Below are 20338 nucleotides of genomic sequence, written 5' to 3'. Positions count from 1 at the left end.
AAAAAGAAAACTGCATCAACTTGTACTTATTTATGCCATTTCAGGAGACACTCAGCTTCCTCTGTACATATTTCTGTGCAGTCAAACCTTCTGGATACACACCAGTGAAGTATCTAAACACACCCTGTGGCTGATTTTTAGCTCTCACACTTTTAAGAGGAGCTGTGGAGAAAATATGGACCTCACTGTGAGGGTTTGGGAGTTACCCAACCCCACACACAATGAATTCACCCAGGCTCACTCAGCTGGCTGGAAGCTAGGAATGAAGCCACGTTTACAGCTTAGCACAATTCACAAGCAGATATTTACAACCTATTACTATTATTTACAGCTATATACAGAGAGATACAAGTTAAAGGTAACACAGAAACACAACAGCTCGCTCAGAAATCAGAGTCCCCAGGAGGGGCTCCCAAGCACCCTTCCACCTTCTTTCCACCCCTCTACCTTATCCTAGAGTCTGCCTTATGTGCAAGGTGAGTTGCAAGGATTGGCCAGGGGAGTTAGAAGCAGAAGGATTAGTTGGGTTGCACACACTCAGCAGAAGCCCAGGGAGAAAACACAGACACCAAACACTGACAGATAGACAGCGTCTTATTTATGTTTGTGTCCTTGCTTTTATCCATCTCAGCAAGCCTATGAGTGAAGTAGACATCACCATTCATAGAATCATAGAATCAACTAGGTTGGAAGAGACCTCCAAGCTCAGCCAGTCCAACCTAGCACCCAGCCCTATCCAGTCAGCTAGACCATGGCACTAAGTGCCTTATCCAGTCTTTTCTTGAACACCTCCAGGGATGGTGACTCCACCACCTCCCTGGGCAGTCCATTTTCACAGCCTATAATCTAATTTCTCTCATGAAAATATTCCAATTAGCCTCAAACCAGCACACTCACACTGCAGAAAGACCACCAGAAATCTGCTCTGGAGAAGGCTTAGGAGAGACCTTCTCATTCTCTACAACCACCTCATCAGCAGGGTGCAGGTCATCCCCACCTGCCAAGTGACAAGGGACAGGATGAGTCAAAATAGTCTCATGTTGTGCCAGGGGAAGCTTAGAGCAGGTGTTAGGAATGATTCCACCAAAAGAGTTGTCAAGCACTGGGTGATTTCCCATTGGAATGGGCTGCCCGGGGAGGTGGTGGAGGCACCGTCCCTGGAGGTCTCCAAGAACAGACTGGATGAGGCACTTAGTGCCATGGTCTGGTTGACTGAATAGGGCTGGGTGCTAGGTTGGACTGGATGAGCTTGGAGGTCTCTTCCAACCTGGTTGATTCTATGATTTTATGATCAGGCTGCCCTGAAGTGATTGGACTTGATGATCTGTGAGGTCTCTTCCAACCTTGGTGATACTGTGATACTGTCACCATCCCTCAGGAATTCAAAGGCCATGTAGATGTGATGCTTAGGGACGTGGTTTAGTGGTGACTTGGCAGTGCTAGGTTGACGGCTGGCATTGGTGATCTTCCAACCCTAAAGACTGTATGATTCTGCGAAAGCCAGCTGAAGCCACTACCCTGCAGCCAGAGCAGCACGTCAGAATACCTTCAAGCATGAAGTAACTGCGAGCTCCCAGCCTGGCTACCAGCAAACACTTGTCGTAGAATCACAGAATCAGGCAGGGTTGGAAGGAAACACAAGAATCATCTAGGTCAAACCCCCCTGCCATGCCCAGGGACACCCTACCCTAGAGCAGGCTGCACACAGCCTCACACAGCCTGGCCTCAAACACCTCCAGCCATGGGGCCTCAACCACCTCCCTGGGCAACCCATTCCAGCCTCTCACCACTCTCCTGCTCAACAACTTCCTCCTCACCTCCAGCCTCACTCTCCCCACCTCCACCTTTGCTCCATTTTAGGCTCCCTGACAGCCTCAAAAGTCCCTCCCCAGCTTTTTTCTAGCCCCCTTCAGATCCTGTAAGGCCACAAGAAGGTCCCCTGGGAGCCTCCTCTGCTCCAGCCTGCACAGCCCCAACTCTTTCAGTCTGTGCTCACAGCAGAGCTGCTGCAGCCTCTCAGCATCCTCCTGGCCCTGCTCTGGACACTCTCCAGCATCTCCACAGCCCTCTTGTCCCAGGGGCTCCAGAGCTGGATGCAGGACTCCAGGTGGGGTCTCAGCAGAGCAGAGCAGAGGGGGAGAATCCCCTCCCTGGCCCTGCTGGCCACACTGCTGCTGCTGCAGCCCAGGCTCTGCTTGGCTTTCTGGGCTGCAAGTGCACACTGCTGGCTCCTGTGGAGCTTCTCCTCCAGCCGCACCCCCAAGTGCCTCTGCTCAGGGCTGCTCTGCAGCCAGTCCTTGCGCTGCCTATATTGGGGTTGCCTCGCCCCAGCTGCAGGACCGCACAGCCCAGCCCGGGGCGGCTCCCCCGGGCCCACCTGGAGGCGGCTCCCCGGGCCGGGGCGCTCAGGGGCGGCGGCGGAAGCTGGGCGCTGCAGTCCCCCGGCCGCTCCTTCCGCCCGCCGCTGCCGCCCGCCGCTGCGGGGCGCGCTGGGAGCTGTAGTGGCGGAGCTCAGCGGCGTCGCCGCCGCCTGCACCGCCGCTTCCGGGCGGAGGGGCCGGGCCGGGCGGCAGTGAGAGCTCAGCCGGGGCTGTGAGGAGCGGAGCTGTTCGCTCTCCTCCGCTGCCGCTCGCTCACAGGTGGGGGAGAAATGGAAGCCCCTTGGCGCCAGGGGGGCCGGGGCCGGGGCCGCGCCAGGCCCGGGGATGGAGTCGCCGCCCGCCCCGGGGCAGTTGCCCGGCCCTCGGCACCTCGGGCCCGCGGCGCTGCCAGCCTTGCAGACACGGGGACCAGCGCCGGGGGAGACAGCGGTGAGTGTCGTAATCTCTCCTCCCTAGTGGAGCCCGATGGGAGGCTGTGGGGTCCCGAAGCCCAGCGGGGCCTTGCGCAGCCCCTGCCAGCAGCGCCCAGGCCGGTGCTGTGCTGGGCGCGGTGGGGACGGAGCAGTGCTCCAGCCGCGTTCCCTCGCTGCTGGGCCGTAGCGAGCCGCTGCCTGCCAGGCGCTGCCTCCTGCCTGCAGGTGCCATCTGGGGGGGAAACGCGGAGGCCTCGGGCAGTGCTGGGGGGCACTGTGCAGTGTGCACAGCCGGTGCGCTTTCGAGGGGAGGAGTAGAGAATGCAGGAACAGATGAAGCAGCTTTTTTTTTCAGTACCGTTGGAAAACGTCCAGGAGGATGCTGCCCATTAGGAGAGACGTGAGGCTCTCTGGTCGGTGTGCCACAGTGTCCCAGCTTGGGAAAGGCACAGGCTTCCCAATACACGGAGTTGTAACGAGTGCAGGTTGATGCTCCCCCATTGGAGGTGTTCAAGGCCAGGTTGGATGAGGCCTTGAGCGACCTGTTCTAGCAGGAGGTGTCCCTGCCTATGGCAGGGGGTTGGAACTGGATGAGCTTTGAGGTCCCTTCCAACCTAAACCATTCTGTGATTGTATACTGCACACAGAGGAGGCTCAGGGGTGACCTTATTGCTGTCTACAACTACCTGAGGGGTGGTTGTGGCCAGGAGGAGGTTGCTCTCTTCTCTCAGGTGGCCAGCACCAGAACAAGAGGACACAGCCTCAAGCTGTGCCAGGGGAAATTTAGGCTGGAGGTGAGGAGAAAGTTCTTCACTGAGAGAGTCATTGGACACTGGAATGGGCTGCCCGGGGAGGTGGTGGAGTCGCCGTCCCTGGAGCTGTTCAAGGCAGGACTGGACGTGGCACTTGGTGCCATGGTCTGGCCTTGAGCTCTGTGGTAAAGGGTTGGACCTGATGATCTGTGAGGTCTCTTCCAACCCTGGTGATACTGTGATACAAAACCAGCAGGCTCTTTAGGAAAAAACAAAGACAGTTGGAAGTCTGAAGAGCTGACTGTGATGTTGTGATTAACTGCCATGGTATTAATCATTCATCTGTTCTCCTAACAGCATTATCTTCCCAGAAGAAATTTGATGAAATCAAGAAGGCTAACCAGGCTGCAGCAAAAAAGCTGGTCGAAGAAGACCAGTTTAGCTCCTCATCTGAAGATGATGATGAAGATGCTGAAGCAAAACAAGCAAATATTTTGGCCAAAACGTTTACCATTTACACCAATCAAACTGGTAATGATTTTGTTCATTTGTATTTTGTTATGAAAACATAAAGAGTGCTGTACTGGTGGCTGTGCTTTAGAGCTTTGCTTGTAACTGGAGGGCAAGAAATTTATTCTGATGTCTTGTCTAGCAAATATTTGTTCCAAGCAGAGCCTGCTGGCAGTGCTTCTTGCCTTTCTAATGCAGATTTCATGGTCTACTTCTGAAGCTGTCTTAAATACTTCTAATAATGTCATTTTTGTACTGGTATATGACTGAGAAAAAGAGAGAAATACTTTTACAGCAGTCTCGGTGTGTCCACAATAATAGATCAGGCATTACTGATGGCTTTAAAAATCTTTGTGCATTAAAGATGGAGATGTGAGTGACCTGGAACGTACAAGACAGTACATGAATGAAGCTTTTCAATCAGGGGCTATGACTTGTCTGATCTGCATTGCTTCAGTTAAAAGGAACCAAGCTGTAAGTATTTTACATATTATGTAAATCCTAACGTTTGGAAGGGGGAAATTAGTTTAGTTTTTCTAGTATGAGATGTGTAGAGACAGGTTGGATAGAGAGAGAGAGGTGGATGGGGGAGCTGGGCTTGTTTAGTCTGGCAGAGCAGCCCTAGGAATCATGGAGTCAGAGAATCAACCAGGTTGGAAGAGATCTTCAAGATCATGCAGTACAACCTAGCACCCAGCCCCTGTCTGCTTGGAACTGTGAAGATTGCTTTCAGCCATCAACTTTATGGTGACAGGTGGTATAATAAGGGGCAGTGACACAAAGAGGTTGGGAGGTGCAGACTGGATACTAGGAAGATAGTGTAACACTTGGAGTAGGTTGCCTTGGATGGTTGTGGAGTCCCCAGCCTTCAGGATTTTCCAAGTTTGCTAGGCAAAGCTGTAGCTGAACTGAGCTAAGCTGGCAGTAGTCCTACTTTGGGTTTATCATAGAATCAAGGAGGTTGGAAGAAACCTCCAAGCTCATCCAGTCCAACCTAGTGCCCAGCCCTGGCCAATCAACCAGACCATGGCACTAAGTGCCTCAGGCAGGCTTTTTTTAACACCTTCAGGGATGGCGACTCCACCATCTCCCTGGGCAGCCCATTCCAATGCCAATCACTCTCTCTGCCAACAACTTCCTCTTAACATCCAGCCTGAACCTGTCCAGGCACAGCTTGAGGCTGTGTCCTCTTGTTCTGTCCCTGGGTGCCTGGCAGAAGAGACCAACCCCACCTGGCTACAGCCTCCCTTCAGGTAGTTGTTAGACAGCAGTGAGCTCTGCCCTGAGCCTCCTCTTCTGCAGGCAGCACACCTCCAGCTCCCTCAGCCTCTCCTCACAGGGCTGTGCTGCAGGCCCCTCACCAGCCTCACTGCCCTTCTCTGGCCACCTTCCAGCACCTCAACATCTCTCTTGAATTGAGGAGCTCAGAACTGGACACAGCACTCAAGGTGTGTCTTGACCAGTGCTGAGTACAGGGTCAGAATAACCTCCCTTGTCCTGCTGCCCACACTGCTCCTGATCCAGCCCAGGATGCCATTGGCTTTGCTGCCCACCTGGGCACATTGCATGATTGTGTTCAGCCTACTATCTACAACAGTGTGTTTAAATCAGCCTTTCTGTGTGATGTTTTGGGAGTTACTTGACCCCTCCACTCTTATGACATCACCCAAACTAGACTCAGCCAGATGGAATTTAAGGAGTTAAACTTTATATTTACAGCTTAGTGCAAATTACAAGCGGATATTTACAGTATTTGCAGCTATATACAGAAAGATACAAGTTAAAGGTAGTACAGAAACACAACACCCTTCCCAGATATCAGAGTTCCCAGGAGGGGCTCCCAATCAACCTTCCACCTCCTTTCCACCCCTCTACCTTATCCCAGGGTGTGCTGTCCATGCAAGGTGAGTTTGGAGGATTGGCCAAGGGGGTTAGAAGCAGAAGGATTAGTTACACAGAAGAAGCCCAGGTTGAAACACAGATTCCAAGAGACAGAGACATACACACACTTTGTCTTACCTGTTTGTGTTCTTGTTTTGATATATTTCAGCATACCTATGAGTGAAGTAGACATCACCATTGTTTTCTTTTCACAGCCTGTAGTCCATTTTTTCTCACTAAAGTATTCCATTTAGCCTCAAACTAGCACGTTCTGTGATGAAATGAGTGTTTTGTGTTCCATAAACCTTGGCAAAAGCTTCCAGGAGCAGGAAGAAAGATAACAGCCATGAATCTCTAACAGTAAAACTGCCTGCATTGATCTAACAATAAGAACTGAAAGAAACCCTGTATGAAGCAATTGGCATCGTGTCTGCTCTTTAGGTCTGGAGCTGCTGTGGATGCTTCTGTATATTTCACCTGGTGTGTATCCAGAAGTGGGCCAGGGACAGCCTTTTCCTTGTGTCTTCTGTGACAGATGATGATTTTGGGAAGAAAGATTACCCCTGGCCATGGTGAGCTATTTGGAGCATGTTTATTGATGCTTTAATTGTGAAAGATCTGTGAGCTGGGGTTACTTTCAAAAGGAATCCTAGAATCAACTAGGTTGGAAGAGACCTCCAAGCTCATGCAGTCCAACCTAGCACCCAGCCCTATCCAGTCATCTAGACCATGGCACTAAGTGCCTCATCCAGTCTTTTCTTGAACACCTCCAGGGATGGTGACTCCACCACCTCCCTGGGCAGCCCACTTATAAATGGCATGCACACCAAAAATTCAAGTTTAGAAGCCTGACTTCTCTATTACTTCCAAAAATTACTTTCTAGTTTTCTTTCAAGTGGTTGGGGAATATTTCACAGTGATTTTAATAAACCTCTTGCATCAAATTGGCTTTAACCTCTGAGAGGGTAACTTACCTATCATTAGAAGGTCATTTGTTTCTGGATGGCTTTACATATTTGCCACTTCTAAAGTTGGTACCATGGAACAAATAAATGAAACCTCTCAGTTCTAAAATAGCAAGATTTAGGGCTTTTTTTTTTTTGGTGTGTATCTCTCTCTAACTCAAGCTTTGAAGCCAATCTTTGAGTTTTACATGAGGTTATATAAAGAAGTTGTTAACATTGTGGCTGCATGAATAATGAATCTTGCTTTTTCAGTAGGATTGTGTCTGAAGGTTCAGTCAAAGCTTTTCTCTGTGGGTTTGTTCTGTGCTTTATTTGCCCACCTACTTTCATGTGGAAAGTTGCAATGTCTCTGAGATTATATCATCTGTCAGGTTTGGTTGAAAGTGCCTGGGGGATTCAAAAGCTCTGTTGATACAGAATTAGGACAGTTTAGGTTGCAAGGGACCTCAAAGCTCATCCAGTTCCGAGTCTCCGCTATTGGCAGGGGCACCTCCTGCTAGAGCAGGTTGCTCAAGGCCTCATCCAGCCTGGCCCTGAGCACCTCCAAGAAGGTGTGACCTGAGCAGTGCTGAGTACATGGGCAGAATAACCTTCCTTGTCCTACTGGCCACACTCTTCCTGATCCAGGCCAGGATGCCATTGGCTCTCCTGGCACACTGCTGCCTCATGTTCAAGCCTACTCTACTAGTACCCCCAGGTCCCTTTCTGCCTGGCTGCTCTCAAAATGAAGGATGTTCAAGGGGGCCCACAGAGCTCCTACATAGAATCTCCACACCTTTTATTTCTCTTGGGTCACAGAGTCTTATTCCACACACCTTCCTCCTGCCCAATTGTTACGTTATTAGGCCATTAAATTTTAATAGCATCAATAGATCTTGTTTTGCATAGCTTATAAATTGCTGATGGTAAAAACTTGGGGTTTAATCTCTTTTTATTTGGATGGATTCTGTTTAAGTCACTTAACTCTTTTGCATGCAGTCCTTTGGTATTGCTTGACATAAAAACTGTTCTGTGTGCTGGATGTGCTGAATGTTTTTCTGTACTTAGAGAAAAAAGACTGCAGTGGTAGGACAATTCCTTAGGCGTTCTAATGAATGTGTTGTAAAATCTGACATAGAGCAAGATCATTGTAGTATCTGGTAACTTGAATTATGTTGTTGTTGGTTACTGTAGTTGTAAAGATGTTTATTAATAGCCTGGTAACAACCTTGGGAAACTGAAATGAAAAAAAAAACCCAAACCTTTTAAAATTTGCTTTTCTTTTCACTGCTTTTTCCCCTTCTTGTAGTCCCAAATGTAGGTTTGAATACAAACGGTCTGAAACTCCCAGTAGGTATTACTGTTACTGTGGGAAATTGGAGAATCCAACAGTGGACCCATGGCTGGTACCTCACTCTTGTGGTGAGACATGTGAGAAGGAATTCAAACCTCCCTGTGGGCATAAATGTTTGCTGCTTTGTCATCCAGGTAAATCCCTTGGTTGTGTGATTTGGTTATGTGGCTGTTGCAGAGTTTTACTCAAAATCTGCTCACTGTTGTAGGCTCTCAGAGTAAAACAGCTGTGGGCAAGACTGCATTTGATAAATAGCATGTGTTAAAATTGCTGTGGCCAGCAGGAGCAGGTGAATGTTCTCTTGTACTTGGCTTTGGTGAGGCCACAACTTGAGTATTGTGTTCGGTTTTGGGCACTGCAATACAAGAGAGATGTGGAGGTGCTGGAGTGAGTGCAGAGGAGGGCACAAAGCTGGGGAAGGGCCTCAGAGTAAAACTGGTAAGTGACTGAAGGAGCTGGGGATGGTTAGTATGAAACAGAGGAGGCTGAGGGGAGACCTCATTGCTGTCTATAACCACCTGAAAGCACTTTTTTGAGAGGCTGCTGCTTCTCACAAGTAATTGGAGACAGAACAAGGGGGAATAGCCTCAAGGTGAGACTGGGTGGGTTTAGATTGGACATTAGGAAAAAGTTTTACACAGAGAGAGTGGTCAGGGACTGGAATGAGCTGCCCAGGGAAGTGGTTCAGTCACCCAGCCTGGATGTGTTTAAAGACGGTTTGGATGTGGTGCTTAGGGCTATGGTTTAAGGTGAATGTTGTAGAGTAGGATTCTAGGTTGTCCTTGGTGATCCTGAGGGGCTTTTCAAACCTGAGTATTTTTGTGATTCTGAGGCTATTCATGAGTTCTTTCTCTTACCCTTAGGACCCTGCCCACCTTGCCCAAAGATGGTGACAACAAGATGTCACTGTAAGAAAGCTAAAGCAGTGCCCCGAAGGTGCAGTGCCAAGGAATGGTCTTGCTGTCAGCCCTGTGGACGAACGCTGCTGTGTGGGCAGCACGCTTGTGAGAATCCCTGTCATGCAGGTAGAGCTGCCCTTTGGCAACTTGAGAGAGGAGAAGGAGTTGTGATTGTTTCAGTACATCATTCTTTTGTGGTTCCTGCTCTCAATGTCACTTTGCAATTGCACACAGGAGACTGTCAGCCTTGCCCACGGGTCAGTAAACAGCGATGCGTCTGTGGAAGACAGACAGCAGAAAGGCTTTGTGCGAGTCCTCAGTGGCAGTGTGATCAGGTATGTTGAAGCTGTCCTTTCTGCCTTCTCACCTATACAAAATCTGATCACTCAGTGTATCAAGGATTGTAATAACTTGTTCAGTACAAACCCAATTTCATTTATTGGGTTTTGAAAGTGCGAACAAAAATGTAAGGAGCGATGCTTGAGAGCAGATCTGCTTGGTGGCTCAGCTCATTTCTGGCAGTAGTTGAAATGTCACCGTGCTGGAATCATAGAATGGTTTAGGTTGGAAGTGACCTCAAGGATCATCCAGGTCCAACCCCCTGCCATAAGAAGGGACAGCTCCCATTAGAACAGGTTGCTCAAGGCTTCATCCAGCCTGGCCTTGAACACCTTCAGGGAGGGAGCAGCCACAACCTCCCTGGGCAACCTGTGCCAGTGTCTCACCACTCTCACGGTAAAGAATTTCTTCCTAACATCCACTCTAAATCTCCCCTCTGCCAGTTTTATCCCATTACCCTTTGTCCTGTCATTACAAGACCTTGTCAGTAGTCACTCCCCAGCCCTCCTGTAGCCCCTGTCAGATACTGGAAGGCCGCTCCAAAGTCTCTTTGAAGCCTCTTCTCCACGCTGCAGAGCCCCAACTCTCGGAGCCTATCCTCATAGCAGGGGTCCTCCAGCCCTCTGGTCATCTTCATGACCCTCTTCTGGACTTGCTACAACAGTTCATGTCCTTCATTTCCTGGGGGCTCCAGAACTCTACACAGTACTCCAGGTGGGGTCTGATGAAAGCAAAGGGGCAGAATCCCCTCCCTGCTGGCCACACTTCTCTTGATGCAGCAAGCTAGCTGTGAGTTTTGCCCTTACATATTCTGTTTTCTGGTGCTTGAGACTGAAATTTCAGCTGCTGTCTTCAAGAACAGGCATGAAAGCCCAGCTTAGTAGATAAGAGCTTCATGGTTATGTACTTTGGAGTGTATTTTCAGCTTATTGTTTGGACCAAGGCTATGGATTGACAGCCTGTAAAAAAATAAAAGCAATTTTTAAAGTGAGTGGCAAGGGAGAGCATGCACCAGGAGCTACTTGGGTTATTAAGATGCCAGTAAGAAAGGCAGCCAGTCTCTATAAAGTAACAATTAAATGTGATTCCTTCAGTTAACACTCTAGAGAAAGAGAGTAAAACAGTAATAGTACAGCTCTTTAGATACTAAGAACCCCAGGCTGTGCAGCACTGAATGAGCCTCTGAGCCACATGCAGCATGCAGTGCAGACTCCATCTGCAGAAGAGGTTTCTTTATTTGGGTCTTGAAGCTGTTGCAGGATTCTGTTACAAGAAAGCAACCCTCATCATTGTTTCTACTGTCAAGCAAAATGGATGTTTGGATGAGAAGCTCGTGCTGCTCAGCAGGGACATGCAGGTGGCCTTATCTCTGGTACCAAGTGGGAGCAGCCTCCAACCTCACCTGCTACAATAAGTTTATCTTGTGGTCAGGGAATATGTGCAGCATGACACAGGGCCGAAGGCCAAGCCATACATACAGCACAGGCTTGGGACTACTCAGGATAGCTGCTAATGTGAACCACTAAGTTCTCAGTGTGCAGTACTCTTCCAGCTGGGATCATTGCAGGGTGATGAGTTTAATTTGCTCAATTCAGCAAATAAAAGATTTGAAAAACTGAAGAATTCTAAAAAAGCACAGTTACATTTCATCCAGATTGGTCTCATGTCTTCATGTCCTCTCTGTGTGCCAGAGGTCTGGAACACAAGTCCTGTGAGGAGAGGCTGAAGGAGCTGGGGTTGTGCAGCCTGCAGAAGAGGAGGCTCAGGGCAGAGCTCATTGCTGTCTGCAACTACCTGAAGGGAGGCTGTAGCCAGGTGGGGTTGGTCTCTTCTGCCAGGCAGCCAGCAACAGAAGAAGGGGACAGAGTCTCAAGTTGTGCCAGGGGAGGCTGAGGTTGGATGTCAGGAGGAAGCTGTTGGCAAAGAGAGTGATTGGCATTGGAATGGGCTGCCCAGGGAGGTGGTGGACTCACCGTTCCCTGGAGGTGTTGAAGCCAAGCCTGGCTGGGGCACTTAGTGCCATGGTCTGGTTGATTGTCTAGGACTGGGTGCTAGGTTGGACTGGATGATCCTGAAAGTCTCTTCCAACCTCATTGATTCTGTGCTTCTATGATTTTCATCCCTAGATTTCCCCCTCTGTTGCTTTTGCTCTTGGGATACAGTTCCATTACATTCCATTCACTTATTTTCTCTGAGCTTTCCAGGTGTGTGGGAAACGTTTGCCTTGTGGGAATCACACATGTGAGCAAGTTTGTCATGCTGGTCCCTGTGGAGACTGTCCTCGTTCTGGGAAAAGGTCCTGTCCATGTGGAAAATCAAGTAAGCTGCCTTTGTAATAAACAAATAGAAATAAATAAACAAAAAAATCACCCAGACTTTAACAGTCAGAAGTTCAGGTTAATTCTGCAGGACTGGGGCCATGAGAAGTTCTTCCAATGAACTGCACCTGTTAATATTTTAACTGTTTTGTTATATTAAGTCTAACACTGTTATATTCATTCTAATTAATATTAGAATTAGGCTGCAGAGGTGGGCACAAGCCAACATCAGGAAGTTCAACAAGACCAAGGGCAAGGTCTTGCAGCTGGGTCGAGGCAATGCCAAGCACTAATCCAGGATGGGCAGTGAGTGGCTGGAGAGCAGCCCTGGGGAGAAGGACTTGGGGGTGCTGCTGGATGAGAAGCTCCACAGGAGCCAGCAGTGTGCACTTGCAGCCCAGAAAGCCAAGCAGAGCCTGGGCTGCAGCAGCAGCAGTGTGGCCAGCAGGGCCAGGGAGGGGATTCTCCCCCTCTGCTGTGCTCTGCTGAGACCCCACCTGGAGTCCTGCATCCAGCTCTGGAGCCCCTGGGACAAGAGGGCTGTGGAGATGCTGGAGAGTGTCCAGAGCAGGGCCAGGAGGATGCTGAGAGGCTGCAGCAGCTCTGCTGTGAGCACAGCCTGAAAGAGTTGGGGCTGTTGAGTCTGGAGCAGAGGAGGCTCCCAGATGACCTTCTTGTGGCCTTCCAGGATCTGAAGGGGACCTCTAAAAAAGCTGTGAAGGGACTTTTGAAGGTGTGAGGGAGTGGCAGGAGTGGGGGGAATGGAGCAAAGCTGGAGGTGGGGAAAGTCAGACTGGCTGTGAGGAGGAAGTTGTTGAGCAGGAGAGTGGTGAGAGGCTGGCAGGGGTTGCCCAGGGAGGTGGTTGAGGCCCCATGGCTGGAGGTGTTTGAGGCCAGGCTGGCTGAGGCTGTGTGCAGCCTGCTCTAGGGTAGGGTGTCCCTGGGCATGGCAGGGGGGTTGGAATTGGCTGCTCCTTGTGGTCCTTTCCAACCCTGCCTGAATCTGTGATTCTAATACTGTTATATTAATTCTAATATTGTTGCATTAATTGTTTAAAGGCTTTATTTGTTAGCAGGGGTTTAATTTGCCACGTGAATAATTAACTGTAGAGAAGCTTTGAAAAAAATGGAGAGAGTCTTATCCTCTGAACTCCTGTATTCTAAATGCTTTGGCCTTGTTTCTGAGTGTTTTCTGTTGTACTTCTCTTTCTCTAGAGTTTACTTTGCCTTGCACAGAAGATGTGCCCACCTGTGGTGACAGCTGTGACAAAGTTCTGGAATGTGGCATGCATAAATGTTCACAGCGCTGCCATCGAGGTCCCTGTGAGATCTGCAGGCAGGTTAGTCTAACTGGAGCAGGGTCACATCTTGTTGGCTTTCTTAAACACTGTGTGCCTGGAACAGTGAAAACCTTCCAAGGTCAATTTAGTTGTCTGTCACAGATACCTGCAATGTAGTTTTTCCCTCCTCTTCTCCTGCCCCAGCATGACTACCTCAAGGGACATTGTAGCGAGGTGGGGGGTGGCCTCTTCTCCCAGGCAACCAGCAATAGAACAAGAGGACACAGTCTCAAGTTGTGCCAGGGTAGGTATAGGCTGGATGTTAGGAGGAAGTTGTTGGCAGAGAGAGTGATTGGCATTGGAATGGGCTGCCCAGGGAGGTGGTGGAGTCACTGTTCCTGGAGGTCTTCAAGAAAAGACTGGATGGGGCACTTAGTGCCACGGTCTGGTTGACTGGGTAGGGCTGGGTGCTAGGTTGGACTGGGTGATCTTGGAGGTCTCTTCCAACCTGCCTGGCTCAGGAGCAGTGTGGCCAGCAGGACAAGGGAGGCTCTTCTGCCCCTGTGCTCAGCACTGCTTAGGCCACACCTTGAGTGCTGTGTCCAGTTCTGGGCTCCTCAATTCAGGAGAGATGTTGAGGTGCTGGAAGGTGTGGAGAGAAGGGCAGCAAGGCTGGGGAGAGGCCCTATGAGGAGATGCTGAGGGAGCTGGGGGTGTGCAGCCTGCAGAAGAGGAGGCTCAGGGCAGAGTTCGTTGCTGTCTACATCTACCTGAAGGAAGGCTGCGGCCAGGTGGGGTTGGTCTCTTCTCCCAGGCAAGCAGCAATAGGAGACACAATCTCAAGTTGTGCCAGGGGAGGTCTAGGCTGGATGTGAGGAGGAAGTTGTTGTCAGAGAGAGTGATTGGCATTGGAATGGGCTGCCCAGGGAGGTGGTGGAGTCACTGTGCCTGGAGGTGCTGAAGCCAAGCCTGGATGAGGCACTTAGTGACATGGTCTGATTGATTGGCCAGGGCTGGGTGCTAGGTTGGACTGGCTGAGCTTGGAGGTCTCTTCAAACCTGGTTGATTCTATGATTCTCTTACTTCTATCCATGATAGATGAATCTAGGTTATTGCACAGGTGAGGTACCTTCTTGTATGATTTTCTTTTCAGCCTTTATGCTTGACATTTTGCACTCTGGGCTTGAGTGAGTCCCTTGAAGTGGCTTCTCTCTTGTTGAGACCAAGGCTACAGTGAGGTATTCCCTGATGCGAGGTCCCCAAGCCTGCTCAGAGCACACAGCGTCCTTCCTGTTGTGATAGAGCATTACTCCCCCATGAGCTTTTCTTTACAGGCAGTAGTAGAACATTTTATTTCCTTCTCTTTCAGGTTCTTTGATATAACAAATAACCTGGTTTTTACCCTTTCTTGCTGCCCAGGAAGTGGAGAAGCAGTGTCGCTGTGGGAAGCACACTAAACGCATGCCATGCCATAAGCCATACCTGTGTGAAACAAAGTGCACTAAAATCCGTGACTGCCAAAAGCACCAATGTAGGAGAAAGGTGAGTGGCCAGAGATGATTTTGCTCAGTTGTCTTGTGTAGATAACATTTTTGTCAGTTTAGATACAATACATCACATCAGTCTGTTCTTCCGTGCCTGTTACAGTAAAGAAAAGAGTTTTCTTCAGTGCTGCTCAGATTAGTTTGAGCTATACCAGAATTCCCTGTCATGGTCCTTGAAAACCAGCCTTAAAATTGTGATGGTTTGGGAGTTACCTGCTCCCCCCCACCTCTTAGAAATCACCCAGACTAGACTCAGCTGGCTGGAAGTTAAGGAATGAAGCTTTATGTTCACAGCTTAGCACAATATACAAGCAGATAGTTACAATATTTACAGCTATGGACAGAAATAGACAAGTTAAAGGTAATACAGAAGCATAACAGCCCTCCCAGAAACCAGAGTCCTCAGGCGGGGCTCCCAACCACTCTTCCACCTAATTTCCATCCCTCTACCTTATCCCAGAGTCTGCCTTACGTGCAAGGTGAGGTTGAAGGATTGGCAAGGGGGGTTAGAAGCAGAATTAGTTGGGTTACACAGTAAAAGCCCATGAGGGAAAGCACAGAGACTCCAACAGATAGAGACTCTCACACTGTCTTATCTATGTTTGTGTCCCTGTTTTTATACATCTCACCACCCTGTGAGTGGACATCACTGTTGTTTTTCTTTTCATAGCCTATAATCTAATTTTTCTCCTTAAAATATTCCAATTAGCCTCAAACCAGCACAAAAATCCAGGAGAGGATTTTGACAACTTTCCAGCTTGATAAAGCATCTTTGCTTTCAGTTACTTGAGTAGTAACTGAGGCTTTATGCATTCTGAAGTAATTAAATCCATTCCACTTCACCTCCTTCACGTCTCAAACATCTCCTTCGCTTACTGTCAAGCCTATGCTTGTGTCACCAGATCAATTTCATGAGCACCAGACTTAATAGAGTTAGATAATGGCTGGACTTGATGATCTTAAAGCTTTTCCAACCCTGACAATTCTATGATTAGAACAGAAAGTAGAGAAATGATCTTAAAGTTACCTGACCTCTACTGCAAAGGCTGATGACACCAAGCTGTGTGCAGCAGCAGACAGGCTGGAGGGCAGGGGTGCCATCCAGAGGGACCTGCACAGGCTGCAGAGGTGGGCACAAGCCAAGCTCTACAATACCAAGTGCAAGATCCTGCATCTGGGTCGAGGGAATGTCAAGCACAACTACAGGCTAGGCAGTGAGTGACTGGAGAGCAGCCCTGAGCAGAGGCACTTGGGGGTGCTGCTGGAGGAGAAGCTCCACAGGAGCCAGCAGTGTGCACTTGCAGCCCAGAAAGCCAAGCAGAGCCTGGGCTGCAGCAGCAGCAGTGTGGCTAGCAGGGCCAGGGAGGGGATTCTCCCCCTCTGCTGTACTCTGCTGAGACTCCACCTGGAGTACTCTGGAGCCCCTGGGACAAGAGGGCTGTGGAGATGCTGGAGAGTGTCCAGAGCAGGGCCAGGAGGATGCTGAGAGGCTGCAGCAGCTCTGCTGTGAGCACAGCCTGAAAGAGTTGGGGCTGTGCAGGCTGGAGAAGAGGAGGCTCCCGGGTGACCTTCTTGTGGCCTTCCAGGATCTGAAGGGGATCCCTCCAAAAAAAGCTGGGGAGGGACTTTTTAGGCCCCTTTTGGTCTGAATTTTCAGTTCTATCAAGTGTGTTTCTTTCTCAACAGTGCTGTTCTGGAAACTGTCCACCTTGTGATCAAGTCTGTGGGCGGACTCTAGGCTGCAGAAATCACAAATGTCCTTCGGGCTGCCACAGAGGTAAGAAGAAGTGAAAGATCCCTGTTGGTGATGGACTACTGTTTAGTTTTGCCAAAGTTTATGCTTACAGGACTCTGTGTGGTGCTTAAATGAGTTCTCTTCTTTGTTGCATGTGGGCTTTTTTGTGGAGGCTGTTGGGGAGGGGAAATTAATTGATGCAAGATGATATTCTTCCAAAATTACTATGGTTTATTCATTTTGCTATTCATAGAATCAAGCAGGTTGGAAGAGACCTCCAAGCTCAGCCAGTCCAACCTAGCACCCAGCCCTATCCAATCAATTGGACCATGGCACTAAGTGCCTCATCCAGGCTTTGCTTCAACACCTCCAGGGACGATGACTCCACCACCTCCCTGGGCAGCCCATTCCAATTCACTCTCTCTGTGAAGAACTTCCTCCCTACATCCAGCCTATACTTCCCCTGGCACAACCTGAGGCTATTCAGAACTCTCACCACCCCTGACCACTCATTTTAATAGTATTTTGGTTCTTACCTGGTCATGGAAACATTCTCTGGTTAATATCTAGATCTAGCAATAACCAGCAAAATAGATGAACAATAATTGAACTGGAAGAGAAGGTTCCTGTGGTCAAATGCCACTTGCAGTCAATATGCTGCTTGCCCAGTAGATGGGCTTGAGGAGCTCTTTCTGCTCTATGGCAGAAAGTAATGGAGAATTACAAAGAGACATTGAAGCATTTACTCACAGGTTATTGTTACCCACTCTCTGGGCTTAGCCACAGTCCAAACAGTGCCCAAATGCTTTCAGGGGACTCTGTCTTGTTGGATGTTGAGACTTGATCTTCCCAGCTTCTGGGGAAAGGGGCAGACAGTCTCTGACCTTGTCTCCTGGCTATATATGTCCTCCTGAGCAGGACTTTCAGTGCAGAGGCAGGAGGTCATGCAGTCTAGGCAGGGTGTTGTGCAGTCTCGGCACCATGTCACACTGACCACACAGGCTGATCACATGCAGACATCCAGGGTCTGCTCCCAGTAACTCCTGGCAGTGGAGTTTAGCAGGCAAGCAATAAGGCAATAAGCAATTCAGAGAATGGAGCAAAGCTGGAGGTGGGTAGCTTCAGGCTGGATGTGAGGAGGAAGTTGTTGAGCATGAGAGTGGTGAGAGGCTGGAATGGGTTGCCCAGGGAGGTGGTTGAGGTCCCATGGCTGGGGGTGTTTGAGGCCAGGCTGGCTGAGGCTGTGTGCAGCCTGCTCTAGGGTAGGGTGTCCCTGGGCATGTCTGGGAGGTTGGAACTGGCTGCTCCTTGTGGTCCCTTACAACCCTGACTGATTCTATGATTCTATGAAGCATGCAGTGACTGTCTGTCAATAAACCCCAGACATAACTGGCAGAGATGATTCCAGATGAACCATTTGAGTAGAAAATAACTTCTATGTGCTTTAACCAATTACAGTCTAGTACAGTTTGCAATGTCTTGTCAGCATGTTTGAAAATATTCCTTCTGAAAGCAATACTTTGCATTTAGAAATATTTGTATTTGCCTCTTTCTCCCTGTGCAGCCAGACTTTAAGAGCTGCTGAAAGTTAATGATTAATTATTGTGTTTCTAGTATATAACAGCAGGTCAGGTTGACTTTGCAGTGAGCTGCCATATCTCAGTGAAAGGAAGGAGCATACCTCCTAGAAAATAATTATATTAGAGGTTGCTGCTAGTATCACAGTATTATTAGGATTGGAAGAGACCTCACAGATCATCAAGTCCAACCCTTTAGCACAGAGCTCAAGGCCAGACCATGGCACCAAGTGCCACGTCCAGTCCTGCCTTGAACAGCTCCAGGGACGGCGACTCCACCACCTCCCCGGGCAGCCCATTCCAGTGTCCAATGACTCTCTCAGGGAAGAACTTTCTCCTCACCTCCAGCCTAAATTTCCCCTGGCACAGCCTGAGGCTGTGTCCTCTTGTTCTGGTGCTGGCCACCTGAGAGAAGAGAGCAACCTCCTCCTGGCCACAACCACCCCTCAGGTAGTTGCAGACAGCAATAAGGTCTCCCCTGAGCCTCCTCTTCTCCAGGCTCACCAATCCCAGCTCCCTCAGCCTCTCCTCGTAGGGCTGTGCTCAAGGCCTCTCCCCAGCCTCGTTGCCCTTCTCTGGACACGCTTAAGCATCTCAATGTCCCTCCTAAACTGGGGGGCCCAGAGCTGAACACAGGACTCAAGGTGTGGTCTAACCAGTGCAGAGTACAGGGGCAGAATGACCTCCCTGCTCCTGCTGACCACACCATTGCTGATGCAGGCCAGGATGCCACTGGCTCTCTTGGCCACCTGGGCACACTGCTGGATCAATAACCACTTGGCCTTTAGTAAAGGGCCCTGGAAAAAAAAAAAGATGACTTCCTCTATTCTGTTTGTGGTTTGATGTTTTACAGATCTTTTTTTATTCTGCAAGCATGATTAAATACTTAAATTTAGAATGTGTTGCCAGGGAGTAGAAGATTTCTGTTTTTCACTGCAGTGCATTATAACATTTGATTTGAGCACTCATAGAATCAACCAGGTTGGAAGAAACCTCCAAGATTGTCCAGTCCAACCTAGAGACCTCTGAGATCTTCCAGTCCAGCCCAGAGACCTCCAAGCTCATCCAGTCCAACGTAGCACCCAGCCCTATGCAGTCAACTGGACCATGGCACTAAGTGCTTCATCCAGTCCCCTCTTGAACACCTCCAGGGATGACAACTCCACCACCTCCCTGGACAGCCCATTCCAATGCCAATCACAACTTCCTCCTGACATCCATCCTAGACCTGCCCTGGCACAACTTCAGACTGTGTATCCTTCTGTTGCTGCTTGGCTGGTGGAAGAGCCCAAGCCCACCTGGCTACAACCTCCCTTCAGGTAGTTGTAGACAGCAATGAGCTCTGCCCTGAGCCTCCTCTGCTGCAGGCTGCACACCCCCAGCTCCCTCAGCCTCTCCTCACAGGGCTCTGCTCCAGGCCCCTCCCCAGCCTTGCTGCCCTTCTCCAAACACCTTCCAGCACCTCAACAGCTCTCTGCAATTCAGGAGCCCAGAACTGAACACAGTACTCAAGGTGTGGCCTGAGCAGTGTTGAGCACAGGGGCAGAAGAACCTCCCTTGTCCTGCTGGACACACTGCTCCTGAGCCAGCCCAGGATGCCATTGGCTCTGCTGCCCACCTGGGCACACTGCTGCCTCGTCTTCAGCTACTATGTACCAACACTCCCAGGTCCCTCTCTACCTTGCTGCTCTCCAGGCACTCTGTCCCCAGCCTGTAGTGCTGCTTGGGGTTGTTGTAGCCAAAGTGCAGAACCCTGCACTTGGCCTTGTTCAATCTCATCCCATTGGCCTCTGCCCACCCATCCAGCCTGGCCATGTCTCTCTGCAGGGCTCTCCTACCCTCCAACAGCTCCACACCTGCTCCTAGCTTGGTGTCATCTGCAAACTTACTGATGCTGGACTCAATCTTCTCGTCCAGATCATCAACAAAGATATCAAACAGGTCTGGGCCCAGCACTGATCCTTGGAGGGACACCTCTATTGCCTGTGTGCTCTCTCCTGAACTTCAAGCTTATATGCATTTCATGCCCTTCCTTCTGTCTATTGAAGCCTCTGGGTGGTGGTTTTATTGATGGAATTGGAATGTTTAAGTAAACTGTACAGATATCAGCCAGGCTGGGCAGCATGGCTTTAGATCTTCAGTTGGTTTTGTGTAAGTAGCTGTTTGGGTGCTGATTATAATTCAGTTTGCTTTTCAGTATAAAGGCTGCATGCTTCCAGCCTTTTTTCTTCAGCAGCCTTTTGTCACTGAGAGATCTGCTTCTGGAAGTGTTGCTTCTCAGGTCCTGTTAAGTCAGTTGCTGTTGACACCACTTTCAAAGCATTGCTTGCTTTAAAGTTCCAGAATGCAACTTGATTTGTAAGCTAAAATCCCACATCTAGACTTGCTTACACAGGCACAAATCCAGGCTG

At 49.5% G+C, this 20338-nt stretch overlaps 1 protein-coding gene across 1 annotated transcript in view; it reads left to right on the top strand.

Moving 5' to 3' along the window:
* Positions 1 to 2490: 2490 nt before the first annotated feature.
* The window catches only part of NFXL1 (nuclear transcription factor, X-box binding like 1), a 59509-nt gene continuing 41661 nt past the window's right edge, over positions 2491 to 20338 (top strand). The window contains exons 1-11 of the mRNA XM_064149225.1: positions 2491 to 2810; positions 3904 to 4077; positions 4421 to 4530; positions 6379 to 6509; positions 8191 to 8369; positions 9099 to 9260; positions 9369 to 9469; positions 11678 to 11792; positions 13007 to 13131; positions 14491 to 14613; positions 16302 to 16392. Coding sequence (XP_064005295.1) covers positions 2651 to 2810; positions 3904 to 4077; positions 4421 to 4530; positions 6379 to 6509; positions 8191 to 8369; positions 9099 to 9260; positions 9369 to 9469; positions 11678 to 11792; positions 13007 to 13131; positions 14491 to 14613; positions 16302 to 16392 — 1471 coding nt within the window. The 5' untranslated portion in view covers positions 2491 to 2650. The remainder of the gene's footprint in view (positions 2811 to 3903; positions 4078 to 4420; positions 4531 to 6378; positions 6510 to 8190; positions 8370 to 9098; positions 9261 to 9368; positions 9470 to 11677; positions 11793 to 13006; positions 13132 to 14490; positions 14614 to 16301; positions 16393 to 20338) is intronic.

The sequence above is a fragment of the Pogoniulus pusillus genome, chromosome 9, assembly GCF_015220805.1.
Source record: "Pogoniulus pusillus isolate bPogPus1 chromosome 9, bPogPus1.pri, whole genome shotgun sequence".
NCBI classification, from domain to species: domain Eukaryota; kingdom Metazoa; phylum Chordata; class Aves; order Piciformes; family Lybiidae; genus Pogoniulus; species Pogoniulus pusillus.
This window is presented reverse-complemented; position numbering and strand designations above follow the sequence as displayed.